Below are 19,986 nucleotides of genomic sequence, written 5' to 3' on the forward strand. Positions count from 1 at the left end.
AGTTTTTATTGGTCTAGCCAGGAAGTGGTAGCACACACCTTTAATCCCAGCACTAGGAGGCAAAGGAAGGTGGTTCTCTATAAGTTTGAGGCCAGCCTGGTTTACATAGTGTAGCTCAGGGCTTACACAAAAAAAAACCCTATCTTGAAAAAAACCAAACCAAAACAAACAAAAATTTTCTTATTGGCCCATACTAAATACACATGATAGTGGGTTGTTCATAATTTTCAGACATGTATATGATGTGTTTTGATCCTAGTCATCCTCCGTTTCTCTCTCTTCCCCTTCCCTAGGTTAAGAGACTAACTGTCCTTCCTTCCTGTGTATGTGTGTGTGTGTGTGTGTGTGTGTGTGCATGTGCACCTGTTGCGTCCTAATTAGTTTCATTAGGGTGCTTACAGGGGCACGAGTGAGAGGGTGCTTACAGGGGCATGAGTGAGAGGGTGCTTACAGGGGCACGAGTGAGAGGGTGCTTACAGGGGCATGAGTGAGAGGGTATTTACAGGGGCATGTATGCCTTACCAGTGGCTGCACTGCTAAAGAAAACGTCTCTCCTGCTCCAGCAGTCATAACTACCTGTAGACCCCCGGGGAGGCTGGTGCAGCTACAAATATATATATATATAGTTGTGTTTGTTGATTGGTTTTGTTTTTGAGACAGGGTCTTGCTATGTGGTCCTGGCTGGTCTAGAACTCACTACGTAAACCAAGCTGGCCTCAAACTTAACAGTGAACCTCAGGCCTCTGCCTCTTGATGCTGGGATTACAGGTATGCACCTGTCCAGCTTAACAGCTGAATTCTGTTTTTACACCCTGGATAATACAAATGGGTAACTGATTCTATTTCCATCTTGACTTTGGCCACAGGAACCTGACAGGCCAAATCCTCAGCCCTCTAAGTGAATGAAGGAGACTCCAGGCGTGAGACCTGCAGACCAGCACCCTGAGTTTTATCATCCTTGCCCTCCCCCTCACTGATGTTCTGCTAAGTTTCTCCTAAGCTGTTCCCAGACTTTTGCTTTGTTTTAGTGTTTGGAGAAAGATGGCATACATGCATAATATGACGTCCCAATTGTTTGCCTGTTCTCCAAGCATGTGGGAGACCATGGCAGGACGGTCTCAGCATCAGGCATTCTAGGCCACAAGCAAGACTATCGCCCCCCCCCCCAAAAAAAACCCCAAATTTTTTCACCACCATCCTATTTTATTGATCTTTGTGTTCACCCTACCAGTGAAACTAAAATGGAGTGTCGAAAATGGAGCGTGACTTAGGGTCAGACAGACACAGACTGTTCCCTGTCCTCCAGTGAACACTCCTGCAGAGCTCAGGTCCTGTCCTCGATACTGAGGAAGGAAAGAGACACTGGAAAGTCTTGTTCTCTTTTCTTCTAATCATGCTTACCATTCTGTCAACTGAAGCTGTCAACGTTATGAAGTTGGAAATGACCTCACTGGTCACTGAATGTAACCCTCTCATTTGCCAGGCGGTGAAGAGGTTTGCCCAGCCCAAGTCTCAACAGTAGGCAAGACAAGACTAGAACTGCGTCACCCTGGTCTCTGTTGGGTGCCTCCGTTGGGTGCACGTGAAGGCAGACCCAACTTGAGGGCTCCCCTGCCTTGTATTTAATTGTATGCAACTTTGGAAGATGCTAGAAATTAGTACTCTCATATTTTCCTCCAGACAGTTAACACCAATTCTTTGACTGTGTATGAGGCCACACTTTTCTCCCCTCTTGTAAAAACCATTAATTTCCTGGTCCAACAGAGGCCACAGATACAGCTCTGTGTTAATAGTTGCATTAGGTTCATTCATAGTTGAGAAAGACACACCACAGGTTTCAGTAGAAGATGCAGTTTTTTGGTGAAGATACACAGAGAAGTGTACATCCCAGGAGTGGACATTTATCCAAACTGATTTTTGTTTTGTTTTGTTTTGTATGAGCTAAGGATCGAATTCTGGGCCTTGCACTTGCTAGGCAAGCGCTTTACCACTGAGCTAAATCCCCAACCCTGGTTTTCTGGTTTTCTGCTTCTTAAGGTTCCCATGCATTTATCAACTCTCTTGTTGACTTCTTCACTTTAGCCCCTGCCCCTGAGCCCCTCTTTATGCGTGTGTGTGTGTGTGTGTGTGTGTGTGTGTGTGTGTGTGTGTGTGTGTTGTTTGGGTCTAGCCTCTTCTCTTTCTGTGTCCCCAGTCTTCTGATAACAAAGCCAGGAAGCAATCCACAGATTAGTGGTGTTAGATTTACTGTGCCACTCTCTAGAGCAGTGAGCTCAGAACAACTTTCATTGTCAGACAATGGGAGTGAGGGGGGCCAGAAGGAGAAAGGAGATACTAGGGGAGAAACATCAATTAACATGTTCAAACATTCTTTCACTATACTCACATAATTTTTTTTTTCAAGGCAGGATTTCTCTGTGTAACAGCTCTGGCTATCCTGGAACTCACTCTGTAGCCCAGGCTGGTCTTGAACTCACAGAGATCTGTCTGCCTTTGCCTCCTGAGTGCTGGGATTAAAGGCTTGCACCACCAAGCCTTTTAATTATTATTTATAATAATTAAATAATAAAATAACACATTATTATTTCAATAGAAAAAAATTGAAGATAGTTATTCTCATCTTTAATGGGTAAAACTTGGGTCAGATTGTTCCATAAGCCATACCTAGCTTCTGCATTAAGTTGAGTGGGAATGAATTGTCCAGTCTGGTCCTCTCAGCAATAGCCAGGAATCCTGTATATTTAGATGTGGCTTATGCAATAGAAACCACTGGGAACCTGTGTGTTTGGTTGGGGCATGGGCCAGGCCTTGCTCTAATGTCCCTCCTGTTAACACAGAGGAGTATGTGACTCGTACCCTCTCTAATGCTTGTCCTCTCCATCCTCCAGGGCCCTGCACTCAGAAGGGAAGCTGCCTAAAGGTGAGGAAGCCCTGGTTTTATTGCAAATAGACAATGGTTACTATCCCTTTAAGAAATTTACCAAGGACGTTTGCAAATATTGTCAGCCCTCCATATCTATAGGTTTCTATGTATTTCTATGTATGGATTTCACACCCTGGGGTCAAAATTATTCAAGGGGATGCTGGAGACATGGCTCCCCAGTTAAGAGCACTTACTGTGCTTACAGAAGACCTGGGTTCAGTTCCCTGCACTTGTATCAGGCAGATTACAACAACCTATAACTCCAGTTCCAGGGACATCAGTGCACATAAATTCATGCAGGCACGCACACGCACAAATAAAAATATTTTTAAATATGCAAGGAGGAAAAGGGTGCCTGTACTAAGCATGCAGATTCTTTTCACTGGTCCCTAGACAATGCAATATAGCAACTATTTCTTTTCTTTTCTTTTTTTGGTTTTCTGAGACAGGGTTTCTCTGTGTAGCTTTGTGCCTTTTTCCTGGAACTCACTCTGTAGCCAAGGCTGGCCTCGAACTCACAGAGATCTGCCTGGCTCTGCCTCCCGAGTGCTGGGAGTAAAGGCGTGCGCCACCACCGCTTGGCACAATATAGCAACTATTTCTATGGCATTTACCTTATATTAGGGATTATAAGTAAACTAGAGATGATTTGGCATGTACAAGAAGGTGTGGGTGGGTTCTATGTAAATATTGTGTCATTCTCTATGACAGCCTTGAGTTTCCATAATTGTAGTATTTGTGGGAGTCCTAGAACAGTACCCCTGTGGACTGAATGACACCTTTTCACAGAGCAGCCCTAGACTGTGCACGTGTGGGAAGGTGGGTTACTCTCCCTGAATCAGTCAGGTGTGTATGACAGGTCCAGACTGCATCCACTGCCAGGCATAGGACCCCACTGGCCCTTCACTGCCTGGGAGGCATAGGACCCCATTGGCCATTTGCTGACTGATGTCCCACTCTACTTCTCTGAGCAAGGTCTGGCCTGCCTCACAGGGGTGTCATGAGATCAAAACGTGAAACATAAGTGATGTGTGCTGTCTTCACAGGCTGAGGTTTTAGGAGCACAGGTGTGTTCCATTTGACTCCTCTGTCCACCATGCAGATGGGCAGGCCCTCCACTATCAACACTACTTTAGCAACTAGGAAGCTAAAACCCAGAGCTGAAGGGACTTTCCACGCCTTTTTTTTTTTTTTTTTTTTTTTTTTCAGAGACAGGGTCTCACTCTGAAGCCTAGGCTGAACTCAAACTCGATATGTATCCAGGCTTGCCTGTGACTCATGACAACCCACCAGTCTCTGCCTTCCAAGTACTGGGATTACGGGTAAAAGCCCCCACACCCAGCGCCTCGTGTTGGAGCCAGGCTGAAATGAGTCTTTAGCCTCCTGACTCAGAAATCCCTGTCTCCATCGCCTGTCCTCCACCCTCCAGCACCCCCTTCCTCCTACAGTGACAGAAACAGAGGGTGGGGAGCCTCTGTGGTCCTGCCACCCTCCGCATACGGGAGAGTACTGGTCAGAGAGCAACTCTAGTGTGCAAGGACCCGGAACATCTGGAGAGCAGCTGCTCTGCCTGCCTTGAGCCACCTGGAGAGGGAGGGTGCTCAGGGAGACACCTGGCTGAGAGCAACCACGTGATCCCATCTGCCATCCCTCCTTGCCCAGGGTGTTCCATACTCACTCTGCAGTCTGTGAATGTGCTGCGGACGTATCTCTACTTCCTGGATCTGCCCTGGTCTCTACTGTCGCCCCACGACGTCCTCTTCATGCTCACCAGCCAAGAAGTGGCGCAGGCCAAGGTAAGGATTGTGCTTCCTGCACACTGCATTGTGAGCCCACCTCAGGCCCCTGGGCTCCTCAAAGCCCCCTCCACAGGGACAAGACCTGCCCCGCTTGCTAGACTATTTTAGCTACACCTGACAGGTATACGTTTTCAGTGACTCCGGCTTTTTTTTTTCTGATTATAGAAACTTTAAATAAATAAATGACACATGCTCATTTTAGGAAACTCAGAAATATATAACAGCATCAGTAAAATGAAAGTAAGGAGCTGGAGAGATGGCTCAGTAGCTAACAGCACTGGCTGCTCTTGCAGGGGACCCAGGTTCAGTTCCCAGCACCCACACGGAGCAGCCCACAACCATGTGTAACTCCAGTTCCAGGGGCTCTGTCACCCTCTTTGGCCTCCATGGATACATAGGGGTACACATACATGCGCTCAAGCATACACATACATGTAAAATAAATCTTCAAAAAGAAAAGAGCTGGCAGTGGGGCAGGGGACGCTGAGGGTCATTAGAGCTGGGGGCAGGGAACTCTGAGTTGATGTGCCTTGCTCTGGGGGAAGAGAAGATCTGGAAATAACAGTTCCAGAGCCAGTGTCCATCTTTGGTCCTCTTTGATTCTTCCAGAAGGCCATGTCCTGCCACCACAGTCAGCTCCTCTGGTTCCGCCGCCTCTACATCATCTTCTCCAGATACATGAGAATCAACTCGCTGCAGTTTCTCTGAAGCCAAGAAGAGTTTCCAGATCTTCAGAACAAAGGGAGAAACAAATCAAAAAGTCCTTGGGCCTGGCTTTGGGCTGGCTTGTCTCCTTAGCCCAAGAGATCCCAGCAAAGCAGCCTCTGAGAACGAATCATGTGGACAAGTCACACAGACCCAGCTTCCTCCTTAGGGAGGAAACCACTAGGACTCCAGACTACACCAACACAATAATAGCTACCCCACCAGTTTACCAATTCTTGTAAAAAATAGTTGGCATGATAACAGAGTGTGTATCAAACATCTAGCAAGGCCTGGGCAGGTTGCCTTACCATAAATGAATGTAAAGGTGCCATAAAAATAGCTCGCACTGGGGCTGGAGAGATGGCTCAGCAGTTAAGAGCACTAGCTGCTCTTCCAGAGGTCGTGAGTTCAAATTACCCAGCAACTACATGGTGCCTCACAGCCATCTAATGAGATCTGGTACCCATCTTCCAGTATACAGACTGTATACATAATAAATTAATCTTTAAAAAAAATGGTTCACAGATGTGACTTTTACATTGCTTCTGAAGCAGGCTGTTTTGGTCAGTCTTCTGTTCCTGTAAGGGAAACACCACAGACCAGGGGGTCTGTCGAGTTGAGGTTTACTTAGCTCAAAGTTCTGAGGGCTGTGAAGTCCAAGAGTATAGCAGCCTCCACATCACAGTGGGGGGCTTCTGGCTGCACCTCAAAGGCCAAGGCAGTCACAGGGACACAGAGCAAGTGAACCAGAGAGTGCTCCTTCAGAGCAAAGACACACCTACAACAAATGACCTGTCACCTCCAAAAGGTCTCACCTCCAAACACTAGTGCCTTAAGGACATATGAATTCTAGGGGACACAGCCAAACCATAACACAGGTTCAAAACACACACACACACACACACACACACACACACACACACACACACACACACACACACTTCAGTTGGTTCAATCTTAATTCCTTGGTGGCCCCCTTACCAGAACTCTAGTCTAGGTAAGCTGTACTTTATCACCATGGTGGTGCTGGTGTGTGTGTAGATGGTCATGTGGGTCATCGATTTGAGGAGCCAATAAACATACCGGTTCTCTGCCTTTTGAAGGTAGGGGCTGGGCGAACACCTTTAATCCCAGAAGTTGGAAGGCAGAGGCAGAGGCAGACACAGGTGGATCTCTATGAGTTCCAGGCCAGCATGATCTACATAGTAAGTTTCAGGACAGCCAGAACTATGGAGAGAGATCCTGTCTCAAAAAGAAAAACAAGAGAAAACAAACAACTAGGAAATAGAGAAAAGAGAAACCTGGAACCTTTTTTAAGTACTCAAAAATCCAATGTCAACCAGACGGGGCAACGTACATCTTTAATCCCAGCACTTAGGAGGCAGAAACAGGTGGATCTCTGAGTTTGAGGCCAGCCTGATCTACAAAGTGAGTTCCAGGACAGCCAGGGCTACACAGAGAAAGCAGGTCTTGAAATAGAAACAAAAAAAGAATCTGATGTTGCCAAGCATGGTGGCACACATCTATAATTCCAGTACTCAGAAGGCAGACAGAATTACTGGAGTGTGAGGGCAGCCATTTCTGCATGTGGAAGTGCCATAAAGAAAGCCATTAACTCATATGCTAACTTAAAGGATTAATAAAAATGCACATATATGTATATATATACAGTATTGACAGATCTTTGTGGGTTCAAAAGGGCACTGAGATGGATTGTCCTCTGGGTAGGAAATTTACTAGAAGAGTTATTAACACTATGGACAGACAGACATGAGACCTTGCCACCCCCCCAAAAAAAAAAACACAAAAACAAAACCAAAAATTAAAAACGACCATTCTCCGGCGGGCAGTGGTAGCGCATGACTTTAATCCCAGCAATCGGAAGGCAGAGCCAGGCGGATCTCTGTGAGTTCAAGGCCAGCCTGGGCTACAGAGTGAGTTCCAGGAAAAAGGCACAAAGCTACACAGAGAAACCCTGTCTCGAGAAACAAAAAAAAAACAAAACAAAAAACAACAAACAACAACAACAAAAAAAAAACCCCACTATTCTCAGCCAGAGAGGAAAGTGCACACCTTTAATCCCAGCATCTGTGGGTCTCTGTGCATCCCAGCCAGGCTGGTCTACACAGTGAGTCAGCCAGTTCTACCCAGTGAGACTCTCAGAAAACAAAAACAACCTGGGCATGGGGGCACACGCCCTTAATCCAGTAGAAACAGGCAGAGCTCTGTGACTTTGAGGCCAGCCTGGTCTATAGATCGAGTTCCAGGACAGCCAGAGAGCTACACAGAGAAACCCTGTCTCGAAAAAACCCAAACCAACCAAACAAACAAAATGCATAGAATTACAATGCTTCCAGGTAGTGACATTTGCATTATTTTGTGCCTGTTCATATTTGTTTCACTATATATCATAAATTAAGAAGTTGGGGATGGTAGCTCGGTTGGTATTGTGCTTGCCTAGGTCTGGTCTCCAGCACAGCGTAAATTTGTGTGCCAACATTTGGGCTGTGGAGGCAGGAGTATCAGAAATTCAAGGTCATCAGATACATAGCAAGTCTGAAACCAACCCAGGCTACAGGAGACTCTTTAAAAATAAATAATACAGAAAAATCTAGAATGGATTTTCATTTTTTCTTTTTTGGTTTTCCAAGACCAGTTTTGTTTTGTTTTGTTTTTGTTTGTTTGTTTGTTTGTTTTTGTTTTAGCCTTAACTTTCCTGGAACTGCTTTGTAAGTCAGGCTGTAAAGGAACTCAGAGATCCACCTGCCTCTGTCTCCCAAGTGCTGAGATTAATGGCGTGTACCACCACCACCCAGAATGGAAGGAATATTTTTAATGGTATTTTATTTGCCGATTGCCCAATTGATGCTATTTCTCTGCAAGATCCTTCTGTGGGACTGCTTAAACAGTCTCCATTCATGACCCCCTTTCACCTGAGAAAGTTTTACACAACCCCAGACATACAGGTATATAAATAGGTATATAAATCAAGCATTTACTGATACTAAATCATAAAGAAATCTTTCAAAATAATTGTTTGGTATACATGGAATTTTGCCATTTAAGGAAAACTAAATCTGCATACTGAGGTGGATGTGCTTGCTTATTTAATATAAAAAAAATTAAGTTCTGGCTGAGTACTTGATGCTGCAAGGCACTGCACCTTCAATATTTTTCATAGATGATTGATATTTTGATTTTATTGTCATTAGTGACAGTGTCTATTCCCATAGATACATAGTACAAAATGGTACAAGTATACGTGGGAATATTTCAGAAATTGATGAAACTCTTGCCCTAATTCCAAGCCAAAATTCATTTCATGATTTTTTATGAAAGTCACCAAATCAAATATAGCAATTAAAAGTGTGTGTGTGTGTGTGTGTGTGTGTGTGTGTGTGTGTGCGCGTGTGGTGGAGTTAGTTTTGTCCTCGCAGCATGTGGGTTCCAGGCAAGCACCTTTACCTGCTGAGCCATCTCACTGGTGCAGGTTCAGTGTTAGAGTCAGCTAGGTGCTAATCAAGCCACATGCATTTGTCGTCTCATAGCTCCCGACATTCACTGGCTCTTCAAAAAGCAGTTATTAAAATCATACATTCAGCCGGGCAGTGGTGGTGCATGCCTTTATTCCCAGCACTCGGGAGGCAGAGCTAGGCGGATCTCTGTGAGTTCGAGGCCATCCTGGTCTACAGATCGAGATCTAGGACAGGCACCAAAACTACACAGAGAACCCTGTCTCGAAAAATCTAAAACAAAACAAAACCCATAAAATCATACATTCTGGGGTTGCAGAGACGTCTCAGCAGTTAAGAGTGCTTGCTGTTCTTGCAAAGGTCTTGGGTTCAGTTCCCAGCACCACACTGTGGCTCACCACGGCCTCTAAATGACATCCCATGGGCTCCACAATAGTCTTTCTTCCTTCTGTGGGCACCATGTGGTGCCTATACATAAATGCAGGGGAAAACTCTGCACAAAAATACACATACAATTCTTTTTAACCCTGCCTCTGTGAATAAGGTGGAAGTGTGGTTCAGAAAGATTCCTGCCGGGTTTGGGATTTAGCTCAGTGGTAGAGCGCTTGCCTAGCAAGCGCAAGGCCCTGGGTTCAAATCCTCAGCTGAAAAAAAAAAAAAAAAGAAATATCTCTGACCTCCACATGTGTGCCCCCACATGTATGTTCACAGACACACATCATATATATATACACACATATAAAAAGCTAAAAAAAAAAATTGAAGGGGGTCAGGACACAAGTAGTGGGAAATCCTGTCTCCCATAAACTTGACCCTCTAACGTACTGGAGGATGCTTATGAATTGCTGGTTGTTGCAGGATGTGACACTCCAACTCTGGGAATTGGCTTTGCAAATTCTTAAACAGTTAAACAAACCCTTTCCCAAGACTCAGTAACCTCGCCCCTGTGGACAGACTCCAGAGTAATATACATTTACATCTGCACAAAAGCCCTCATGTAGACACAGCAGTGGTTCTGATCCTGAGCTCTGGGACACTGGAAACAAGATGCAGGCACACACGCAAAAACAATAGTAAGAAGAAAACAAAACAAAACACCAAAAAACCATGTCCTACGCATCCTTCATTGAGAAGCTAAACAAGCCATGTTACAGTAACCAGGCCGAATCCTCCCCAGCAAAGAAGAAAGAGCTTGGAGCAGGACCAGCTGGGTGAAAGTCAAAGCCTGACCAAACAGAGCGCCAGCAGCAAATACACAAAGTTTGCAGATGGAACAACTGCGTTTATGTGCCAGTCTGGGGAACACTCACGGTCAGACTGCAGAACCCACGTTGTCAGGGATTGCCAGGGTTCAGGAGAAGGGGCAGAGGAGGACGGTCCGCCCCCCTCCACCTCCTGTCCTTGGACCTTCACAGTTTACCTGGTAGCGGCACACAGGTCTATTGGCGTCTAAGACTCAAAACTGTATGGTCCCAATTCAGCTTCACAATTTTTTTTCTTTTTTTCTTACTTTTTTTTTTTTTCTTTCCCGAGACAGGGTCTCTCTGTAGCTTTGGAGCCTGTCATGGACTAGCTCTGTAAACTAGGCTGGCCTCAAACTCACAGAGATCCACCTGCCTCTGCCTCCCGAGTGCTGGGATTACAGGCGTGTGCCACCACCGCCCGGCACAATTTTTTTTCTTTAATTTTCAGGCCCCTGTGTGTGTTAGGCAAGTGCTCTGAACAACTAGGCTACCCCCCAGCCCTGCAATTTATAATTTAAGAAAGTAATTGTTGCCGATCGGTGGTGGCACACGCCTGTAATCCCAGCACTCGGGAGGCAGAGGCAGGCGGATCTTTGTGCGTTCGAGGCCAGCCTGGTCTACAAAGTGACCAAGGCACAAAGCTACACAGAGAAACCCTGTCTGGAAAAAAACAAAAAACAAAAAACAAACAAACAAACAAAAAAGTAATTGTTTTGTGAAGAAGTAAACCTTTTGAATGTTTACTGGAGTTTAGGCATGTCACTTTTTGTTTGCGTTGTTGATGCTTTGAGACCCAATCTCTCTATGTTGCCCTGCTATTCTCTAAATCTCTATGTAGCCCAGGCTGGTCTTGAAACTCACAGAGGTCCACCTGACTCTGCCTCCCAAGTGTTGGAAATAAAGGCATGTGCCACAATGCCTGGCTTTAAAGAAAAATTCTTTTTAAAAAAATCAGTCTAACAATATATTCCAAAGACATAGTTATTTGATAGGCTCATGCTGAAGAATAGTTCCAGAATTAAATCATTACGTTTCTACAAGAGCAGAAAACTTTGTATGTTCAGTTTTTTAAAAAAGCACTGTAGTTCAAAACATGCATAGTCTTAAATCTGAGCTGAGGTGTTGCAGGCAGCATGTGTTTGGGGTTGCGGCATTAGGGCATGCATACTGCAGAGTGCTCATCTTTGTTCAGAAAAAAGGCTGGAGCGAAGTTGCACAATACGAAGGCTGAGTCAGAAATATTCAGTCATTATGCATTTGGTTTCCGAATTAATTCTGGTTAGTTTGAGTTTTCATTCGCTGTGTCTTCAGAAGCCTTTGACTGCTCATACATTTCCCCAAACCCCACATTCATTTACATACAGAGTCAAATCCACAATTTAAGAGGCGGGACTCTGGGATCTCACGGGAGAGGGGCCGCAGGTGGGCAACATGACCCTGAGCTACAGGCTCTACCCTGGGTTCTGAAAAGTGCTCCCCTTGGTGCTCAGAGGGCACAGGACGGGAACCAGAGGCAGGGAGGCTCTTGCGGTTCTCAGGGCAGTCACAGATACTGCCAGTGAAGGTTCCCTCAAGTGAAATGTCACCCCCGGGAAGCTTAGGACAGGAGGAATGTGCCTTCCTACAAATTATCCTAACGCAGGTCTTCCTTCAGGCAGACGCAACCCCTCTCTGGAAATGAGCATGGGGGCTGAGATGTTAGTTTGCCAGCACTCAGGAGACAGAGGGAGGAGGATCGAGTTCCAGGACAGTTAGGACTACATAAAGAGACCCTGTCTCACAAAAAAAAAAAAAAAAGTCCATCCCAGGGTCCCAAATAGCCAGTTGTCAGAGTATATGCTAAACAGACTAGGCAAGCCGTCCCTGAGGCCTGGAACAGATGTCAAAATTTCAGGGGTTCCATCAGGAAAACAACCAGGCTTAGGAGAGGAGAGACTGATCCCCATCCTACACAAAACAAAACAAAAAATAGCCCAACCACTTTACCCTCTGGCCACTGCTCAACAACACTTGCCACGAAGGAAGCAATACCTGAGAGCCACCAGATACAGAACACATGGGGTCTCCACACCTGGGGAGGCTCAGAGGGATGGATCCACTCGGGGAGCGGATGTCACAAGAGGAACAATGAGACTTCATAGTAACTAAAGCTCCAAAGCTGATTTAGATAGAGACATGCTCTCAGCAGTGGCCAGATGAGAAATCTGCAATAGCTTAGGGCATGGTGGTACACACCTCAAGTTCCAGCACTTGGAAGGCTGAGGAAGGGGAATCTCTGTGAATACAAGGCCAGCTGAGTCTACACAGAGTTCCAAGCCAGTCAAAGCTACATAGTGAGACCCTGTCTCAAAAACAAAAAAAAAGATGGATGGATAGATGGATAGAGGGAGGGAGGGAGGGATGGAAGGATGAATGGATGGATGGGTGGATGGATGGATGGATGGAGGGAGGGAGGGAGGGAGGGAGGGATGGAAGGATGAATGGATGGGTGGGTGAATGGATGGATGGATGGATAGAGGGAGGGAGGGAGGGATGGAAGGATGGATGGGTAGGTGGATGGATGGATGGATGGATGGATGGATGGATGGATGGATGGGTGGGTGGATGGATGGATGGATGGATGGATGGATGGATGGATGGATGGATGGATGTGTGGGTGAATGGATGGATGGATGGGTGGATAGAGGGAGGGAGGGAGAGAGGGAGGGATGGAAGGATGAATGATGGGTGCGTGGATGGGTGGGTGGATGAGTGGATGGATGGGTGGGTGGATGGGTGGATGGATGGATGGATGGATGGATGGATGGGTGGGTGGATGGATGGATGGATGGATGGATGGATGGATGGATGGATGGATCTATAACAGCAAGTGCAAGATCTATCTGTGAAGAGAGAGTGGGGAAAGACAAGAAACAGGAGTCACGCTGGAAAAGGTCAGTGACATACAGGCATCTTGATGTCAGTGAGAGAAGCCCCAGAAAGGGAAAAGGCCACAGGTGGGGTGGAAAGTGTTAAGTTTCAAACCCAGACAAACAGCTGAGGTGTGGCGATATATCGTATCCCCCAAATATATTGTGTGCCCTAATAAAACTTATCTGGGGTCAGAGAACAGAACAGTCACTAGATTAGACATAGCAGCCAGGCAGTGGTGGCACACACCCTTAATCCTTGCATCCTGGAGGCAGAGATCCATCCAGATCTCTGTGAGGCCACACTGGAAACAGAGCCAGGCATGGTGACACACACTTTACTCCCAGTACTTGAGATCTCATGTCTTTGCTTGGGAAAGACACATGCCTTTAATCCCAGGAAGCCATGGCAGGAAGCAGAAAAGTATATAAAGGCATGAGGGCCAGGAACTAACTAGAAGCTTTTAGGCTTTTAGCAGCAGTTCAACTGAGACCATCAGGGGTCAGGACTCAGCGCCTTTCAGTCTGAGGATTCATGGAAACAGGATCGGCTGAGGAGTTGTTGAGGTGAGGTTGGCTGTGGCTTGTTCTGTTTCTCTGATCTTTCAGAAATTACCCAATATCTGGCTCCAGTTTTCCTATTTATAAGACCATTTAACAATTCATGTTACACTGAGGTGCCTGGTGGACCTGGCCACTAGGTTTTCCCAGCATCCCTCCATCCCTACTTGTTGCAGGGTATGACTGGCACACCAGTACCCACCCTCTACCCTGAACTGCACAGCCCAGGGGCTGGGCTGCCCTGCCCCCAGAGGCTCTTCCCAATATAATCCAGACATTTTGGTTACCCTTCCCTTTTGTACCTTTGGCCTCCTGGCTGCTACACCTGGTTCCCCTCTCTCCCTTCTCTCCCCTCCCTCTCTCCCCTCTCCCTGCCTCTCCATATGGCCCAGCTCAGGCTGGTCATGTCTACTTTCCTAGATGTCCTGGTCCATGCGTCTATCCATTCTCTTCCTCTTATCTTCAATAAACTTTCTCCTCCCCCATACCTAGGAGTAGACATGTCCTTTCCTTTTTATTTTTTCATTCATAAGGTACAATCAAAGTGAAGTTTCATAATTGGAACAAGACTTAAGTCATCAGAACTCATCAAATTACGAGTGGCCTTTATTTCTTTATTTTTGTTTGTTTGTTTTTGGTTTTTTTGTTTGTTTGTTTGTTTTTTGTTTTTCAAGACAGGGTTTCTCTGTGTAGCTTTGCGCCTTTTCCTGGAACTCACTCTGTAGACCAGGCTGGCCTCGAACTCACAGAGATCCACCTGGCTCTGCCTCCCGAGTGCTGGGATTAAAGGCGTGCGCCACCACCGCCTGGAGGCTTTTATTTCTTAAAAAATAAAAAATAACTGGGCATGGTGGTGCACACCTTTAATCCCAGCACTCAGGAGGTAGAGGCAGGCAGATCTCTGTGAGTTCAAGGCTAGCCTGGTGTACAAACTGAGTTCCAGGACAGTCACGGATGTTACTAACCGTCTTGAAAAACTAACTAAAGGAAAAAGGAAGGAAGGAAGGAAGGAAGGAAGGAAGGAAGGAAGGAAGGAAGGAAGGAAGGAAGGAAGGAAGGAAGGAAGGAAGGAAGGAAAAACAAAAAGAATAAAATAAATTTAAAAAAGTATAGGGGGCCGGAGAGATGGCTCAATGGTTAAGAGCACTGGCTGCTCTTCCAGAGGAGCAGGACTTAATTCCCAGGACCCACATGGCAGCTCAAGACTGTCTGTAACTCCAGTTCCAGGGGTTCTGACACCTTCACACAGACACACATGCAGTCAAAACACCAATGCACACGAAATAAAAGTAAGCAATTAAAAATAAATAAAAATATAAAATAAAAAGAGGCCAGGTCAGTCTACATAGTGAGTTCCAGGATAGCCAGGGTTACAAAGAAAGACCGTGTCTAAAAAGGCCCATATGGTAGTGCACTCTCAGGATGCTGAAGCAGAAGGATTTCAAATTTAAAGCCACCATGATCTACATGGCAAGACATTCTCTCTAAAAACCAAACTAAAACACAAACAAATTCACATTTGCCTCATTAAGCCTTCCATGTCACCCAACTTGTAACAATTACAGGCAGGCCCAAAGTAGGTTATGACCTGCCCCGCCCAAGCTGGAACTTAATAACATATTGCCTTTCAATTTGCTTTGCTCTGTAGTTGTGACAGGAGGGAGACAGAAGCATTCTAAGGTCTCTTCTGGACCAGAGGGATGCCGAGGGAGAGGGCACAGTGTCGAGATGCAGAAGAGCAAATAACAGGGTAGAGATTATTAGGCATGGATAAGCATTTAAATTCACCAGGGGGGAATTTAAAAGGCTGCAAAACAGCTGGGGATGCAGCTCAGAGAAGTGGTTGCCTAGGATGCGTGGAGCCCTGGGTCTGATTTCCAATGTGGTATAAACAGGGTATGGTGGTGCATGTTGTAATCTCAGCACTCATGAGATGAAGCAGAGGATCAGAAATTCAAGGTTATGCTCTGAGGTGGTGGCGCACGCCTTTAATCCCAGAACTTGGGAGGTAGAGGTAGATGGATTTCTGTGAGTTGGAGGCCAGCCTGCTCTATAGAGAGAGCAACAGAACAGCCAGGGTTGCACATAAAAGCTCTGTTTTGGAAAAACAAAAACAAACCCACAACATTAAGAAGGTAGGGCATGGTGGCACATGCCTTTAATCCCAGCACTTGGGGAGCAGGGGAGTGGGGGAGGTGTGCAGAGGTAGGCAGATCTCTGTGAGTTTAAGAAAGCCAGGGCTATGTAGAGAGAGCCTGTCTTAAAAAGCAAAAGAACTCAACTCAAAAAAATCAGTAGCCCTCCTATATACAATTGACAAACAGGCTGAGAAGGAAATCAGAGATACATCACCCTTTACAATAGCCACAAATGATATAAAATACCTTGGGGTAACTCTAACTAAGCAAGTGAAGGACCTATATGACAAGAACTTTAAGACCCTGAAAAAAGAAATTGAAGAAGATGTCAGAAAATGTAAAGATCTCCCACGCTCATGGATAGGCAGGATTAACATAGTAAAAATGGTGATCTTACCAAAAGCAATCTACAGATTCAATGCAATCCCCATCAAATTGCCAACACAATTCTTCACAGACCTGGGAAGAACAATACTCAACTTCATATGGGAAAAACAAAAACAAAACAAAAACAAAAACAAAAACAAAACAAAAACCCAGGATAGCCAAAAGAATTCTGTACAATAAAACAACCTCTGGAGGCATTATGATCCCTGACCTCAAGCTCTACTATAGAGCTACAGTAATAAAAACAGCGTGGAACTGGCATAAAAACCAACATGTAGACCAATGGAATCGAATAGAAGACCCTGACATTAATCCGCACACCTATGAACATATAATTTTTGACAAAGAAGCCAAAACTGTACAATGGAAAAAAGAAAGCATCTTCAACAAATGGTGCTGGCATAACTGGATGTCAATGTGTAGAAGGCTGCAAATAGATCCATATCTGTCACCATGCACAAAACTTAAGTCCAAGTGGATCAAAGACCTCAACATAGATCCAGTTACTCTGAACCTGATAGAAGAGAAAGTAGGAAGTAGTCTTGAACGCATTGGCACAGGAGATCACTTTCTAAATATAACACCAGTAGTACAGACACTGAGAGAAACATTCAATCAATGGGACCTGTTGAAACTGAGAAGCTTTTGTAGGGCAAAGGACATGGTCAATAAGACAAAGCAACAGCCTACAGAATGGGAAAAGGTCTTCACTAACCCCACATCTGACAGAGGGCTGATATCCAGAATATATAAAGAACTCAAGAAATTAGACATCAAAATGCCCAACAGTCCAATTAAGAAATGGGCTATAGAGCTAAACAGAGAATTCTCCAGAATTCCACAAAGATGCCACCACAATAGACCACTGGCAATGGTCAAGAGAAAGCCTGAACTGACCTACTCTGGTGATAGGATGGCCAAACACCCTAACAGTCATGCTAGAACTCTCATCCAATGACTGATAGAAGCGGATGCAGAGATCCACAGCCAGGCCCCAGGTGGAGCTCCAGGAGTCCAATTGGTGAGAAAGAGGAGGGATTGTAAGAGTGTGAATTGTTGAGACCATGATTGGAAAAAGCACAGGGACAAAGAGCCAAACTAGTGGAAACACATGAACTATGAACCAATAGCTGAGGAGCCCCCAGCTGGATCAGGCCCTCTGGATAAGCGAGACAGTTGATTAGCTTGAACTGTTTGGGAGGCCCCCAGGCAGTGGGACCTGGACCTGTCCTTAGTGCATGAGCTGGCTGTTTGGAACCTGAGGCTTATTCAGGAACACTTTGCTCAGCCTGGGAGGAGGGGACTAGACCTACCTCCACCGAATCTACCACATTGAGCTGAATCCCCAGGGGAGTCCTTGCCCTGGAGGAGATGGGAATGGGGGGTGGGCTGGGGAGAGGGGGGGCGGGAGGAGGGAGGACAGGGGAATCCGTGGCTGATAAAAATTAAATAAATTTAAAAAAAAAGCAAACAAAACAAACACCATAATAGTCAGAGGCTCTAATTTCTGGCAATAAGTTCACACAGCACTTAGAAACACCAGCACTGGGCTAGTGATGGCTGTGTAGTTAAAAGCACCCACTGCTCCTGCAGAGAGCCAGAGTTTGGTTCCCAGCACCCAAGTCAGGCAACATAACCATCTGCTCCAAAGGGACCCAAAGCCTGTGGTCACCTGCATTCACATACATAAACCCACACATGACAAAAACACACAAGATTTTAAAATCCTTTAAAAAGAACATCAATATCCACTCCAGAACCCTTATTTACAAACACCAATTATTCATTGGCCACTGAAAAAATCCTTAATAAGTGCCCCAACACAGAGACTTTCCTATCACAGTGTGTGACCAAAATCTAACATCAGATAAGTGCTGTGGAATAATCCCTTCACACTGTGAAGATTTGTCACTGTGAGTGGCTTAGTAAACAAGCTGACTGTCCAATAGCTGAACAGGATAAGATTAGGTGGGAAAGCCAACTGAATGATGGGAGGAAGAAGTGTGGAGTCTAGAGAAGCCAGCTGGCCACCTGGCAATCAGAACATGTAGAAAAAGAGGTTAACAAGCATATGGCAAAGCATAGATAAGAAATATGGGTTAATTTAAATGTAAGAGTTACCTAGTAGGGCTGGAGAGATGGCTCAGAGGTTAAGAGCACTGACTGCTCTTCCAGAGGTCCTGAGTTCAATTCCCAGCAACCACATGGTGGCTCACAACCACCTGTAATGAGATCTGGTGCCCTCCTCTGGCCTGCAGGAATACATGCTGATACATAATAAATAAGTAAATCTTAAAAAAAAAAAAAAAAGAAAAAAGAGTTACCTAGTAATAAGCCTGAGCTATTGACTGAGCATTTATAAATAATATTAAGTCTCTGTGCAGTTATTATAAAGCAGCTGCCAACACAGGGAGTGGGCAGTCAGGACAGGAAAACTCCACCTACAGATGAGGTATGGTGTCACATTCGTATAATCCCAGTACTCAGGAGCCTGAGGTAGGAAGACTGCAAGTTCAAAGCCAAGCTAGCCTATACATTAAAAGACCTTGTCTCAGAAAACAACAACAAAAAACAAAACCTAGGGTTGGGGATTTAGCTCAGTGGTAGAGCGCTTGCCCAGCAAGCGCAAGGCCCTGGGTTTGGTCCTCAGCTCTGGAAAAAAGAAAAAAGAAAAAAAAGAAAAACCAACAATAAACATAACAACACCCTTTCTCAAAGAGAAAATAAAACCAAACCCTAGGACCGAAGCTGTGACAGCCTTAGAGTGCTTGTCCCAGAGGCTGTAAGTTCAGTCACACAGACAGACAGACAGACACCCACACACACACACATTATCTAGAAATAAGAACTTTATGCATGTGAGATCTGTAGGTAATCTGTAGTCTTTAAATTCTTTCTTTAAAAAAAAAAAAAAAAAAGAGGTGGGGCTAGAGAGATGGTTCAGCAGTTAAGAGCACTGGCTGCTCTTCCAGAGGACCCGGGTTCAATTCCCAGCACCCACATGGCAGCTCACAACTGTCTGTAACCCAGTTGACCAATGTATGCAACATAAAAATAAGTAATATTTTAAAAAAAGATGTAAAACAAGAGAACTAGAGGATTCAATTTCAGAAAGTCAGCACCATAAAGCAGAAGACTTATTTACAGATTTGTTAACACTAACAGTAGGTACAACAGAAAACAGTAGAAAGGATAATAAGTTTTCTTTGAAAAATGAAAGCAAGCTGGAGTTGGGGATTTAGCTCAGCAGTAGGTAGAGCCTTGCAAGCACAAGGCGTGGGTTCAGTCCTCAGCTCCAGAAAGAGAGGGAGGGAGGGGGTGAGGGAGAGAAAGAGAGAGGGAGAAAGGCCAGGGGTGGGTGTGGGTGTGGGTGTGGGTGGAGAATAAGCCAGCATATGGAAATGCTAAATAAAAAGAGGAAGCAGAAGTGGTTTCTGAGACAGAATAGATAAATCACCACTGAACATAAAAAGGTGTTTACAATCCCATGGTAACCAAGTGGGAAGCTTAGTGGAAATGGGTGATTTCTTCAGCCAATATCAGAACACCACAGATCCCAGCCACAGTGTGAGAAATAGGGTCCAATCAATTCAATTTCATAAGTAGGGCTGCATTGCCACATGGGAAATGGAAACCATGTCTTTGAGCCTTGGTGGTGAGTATCATGGTGGTTTGAATAAAACATCAGCTCCCATAGGCTCATGAGTTTGCATATTTGATCCTCATTTGGTAGAACTGTTTGGGAAGGACTAGGGGGCATGGCCTTCTTGAGGGAGGTGTGCCCCTGGGGCTTTTGAGGTTTTAAAAGCCCATGTCAGGCCTAGTCTCTTCCTCTTTCTGCCTCATG

The 19,986-nt window shown here is 45.3% G+C and overlaps 1 protein-coding gene across 5 annotated transcripts in view; it reads left to right on the plus strand.

The window, feature by feature from the left end:
* The window catches only part of Pigl (phosphatidylinositol glycan anchor biosynthesis class L), a 59,515-nt gene extending 53,695 nt beyond the window's left edge, over positions 1–5,820 (plus strand). For 2 of the 5 annotated variants that reach the window (XR_004945658.1, XR_004945659.1), the window contains 3 exons: positions 2,889–2,920; positions 4,133–4,245; positions 4,586–4,652. Coding sequence is in view for 3 of the 5 variants with exons in the window: in XM_036196508.1 (XP_036052401.1) it covers positions 2,889–2,920; positions 4,586–4,719; positions 5,332–5,430 (265 nt within the window). In the remaining 2 variants the exon portion in view is untranslated. Of the gene's footprint in view, positions 1–2,888; positions 2,921–4,132; positions 4,246–4,585; positions 4,720–5,331 lie in introns of those variants that run through there. The other 3 variants (XM_036196508.1, XM_036196509.1, XM_036196510.1) reach the window with 2 other exon arrangements.
* The last annotated feature ends 14,166 nt before the right edge of the window (positions 5,821–19,986 follow it).

This window comes from Onychomys torridus, chromosome 8 (genome assembly GCF_903995425.1).
Source record: "Onychomys torridus chromosome 8, mOncTor1.1, whole genome shotgun sequence".
Classification (NCBI taxonomy): domain Eukaryota; kingdom Metazoa; phylum Chordata; class Mammalia; order Rodentia; family Cricetidae; genus Onychomys; species Onychomys torridus.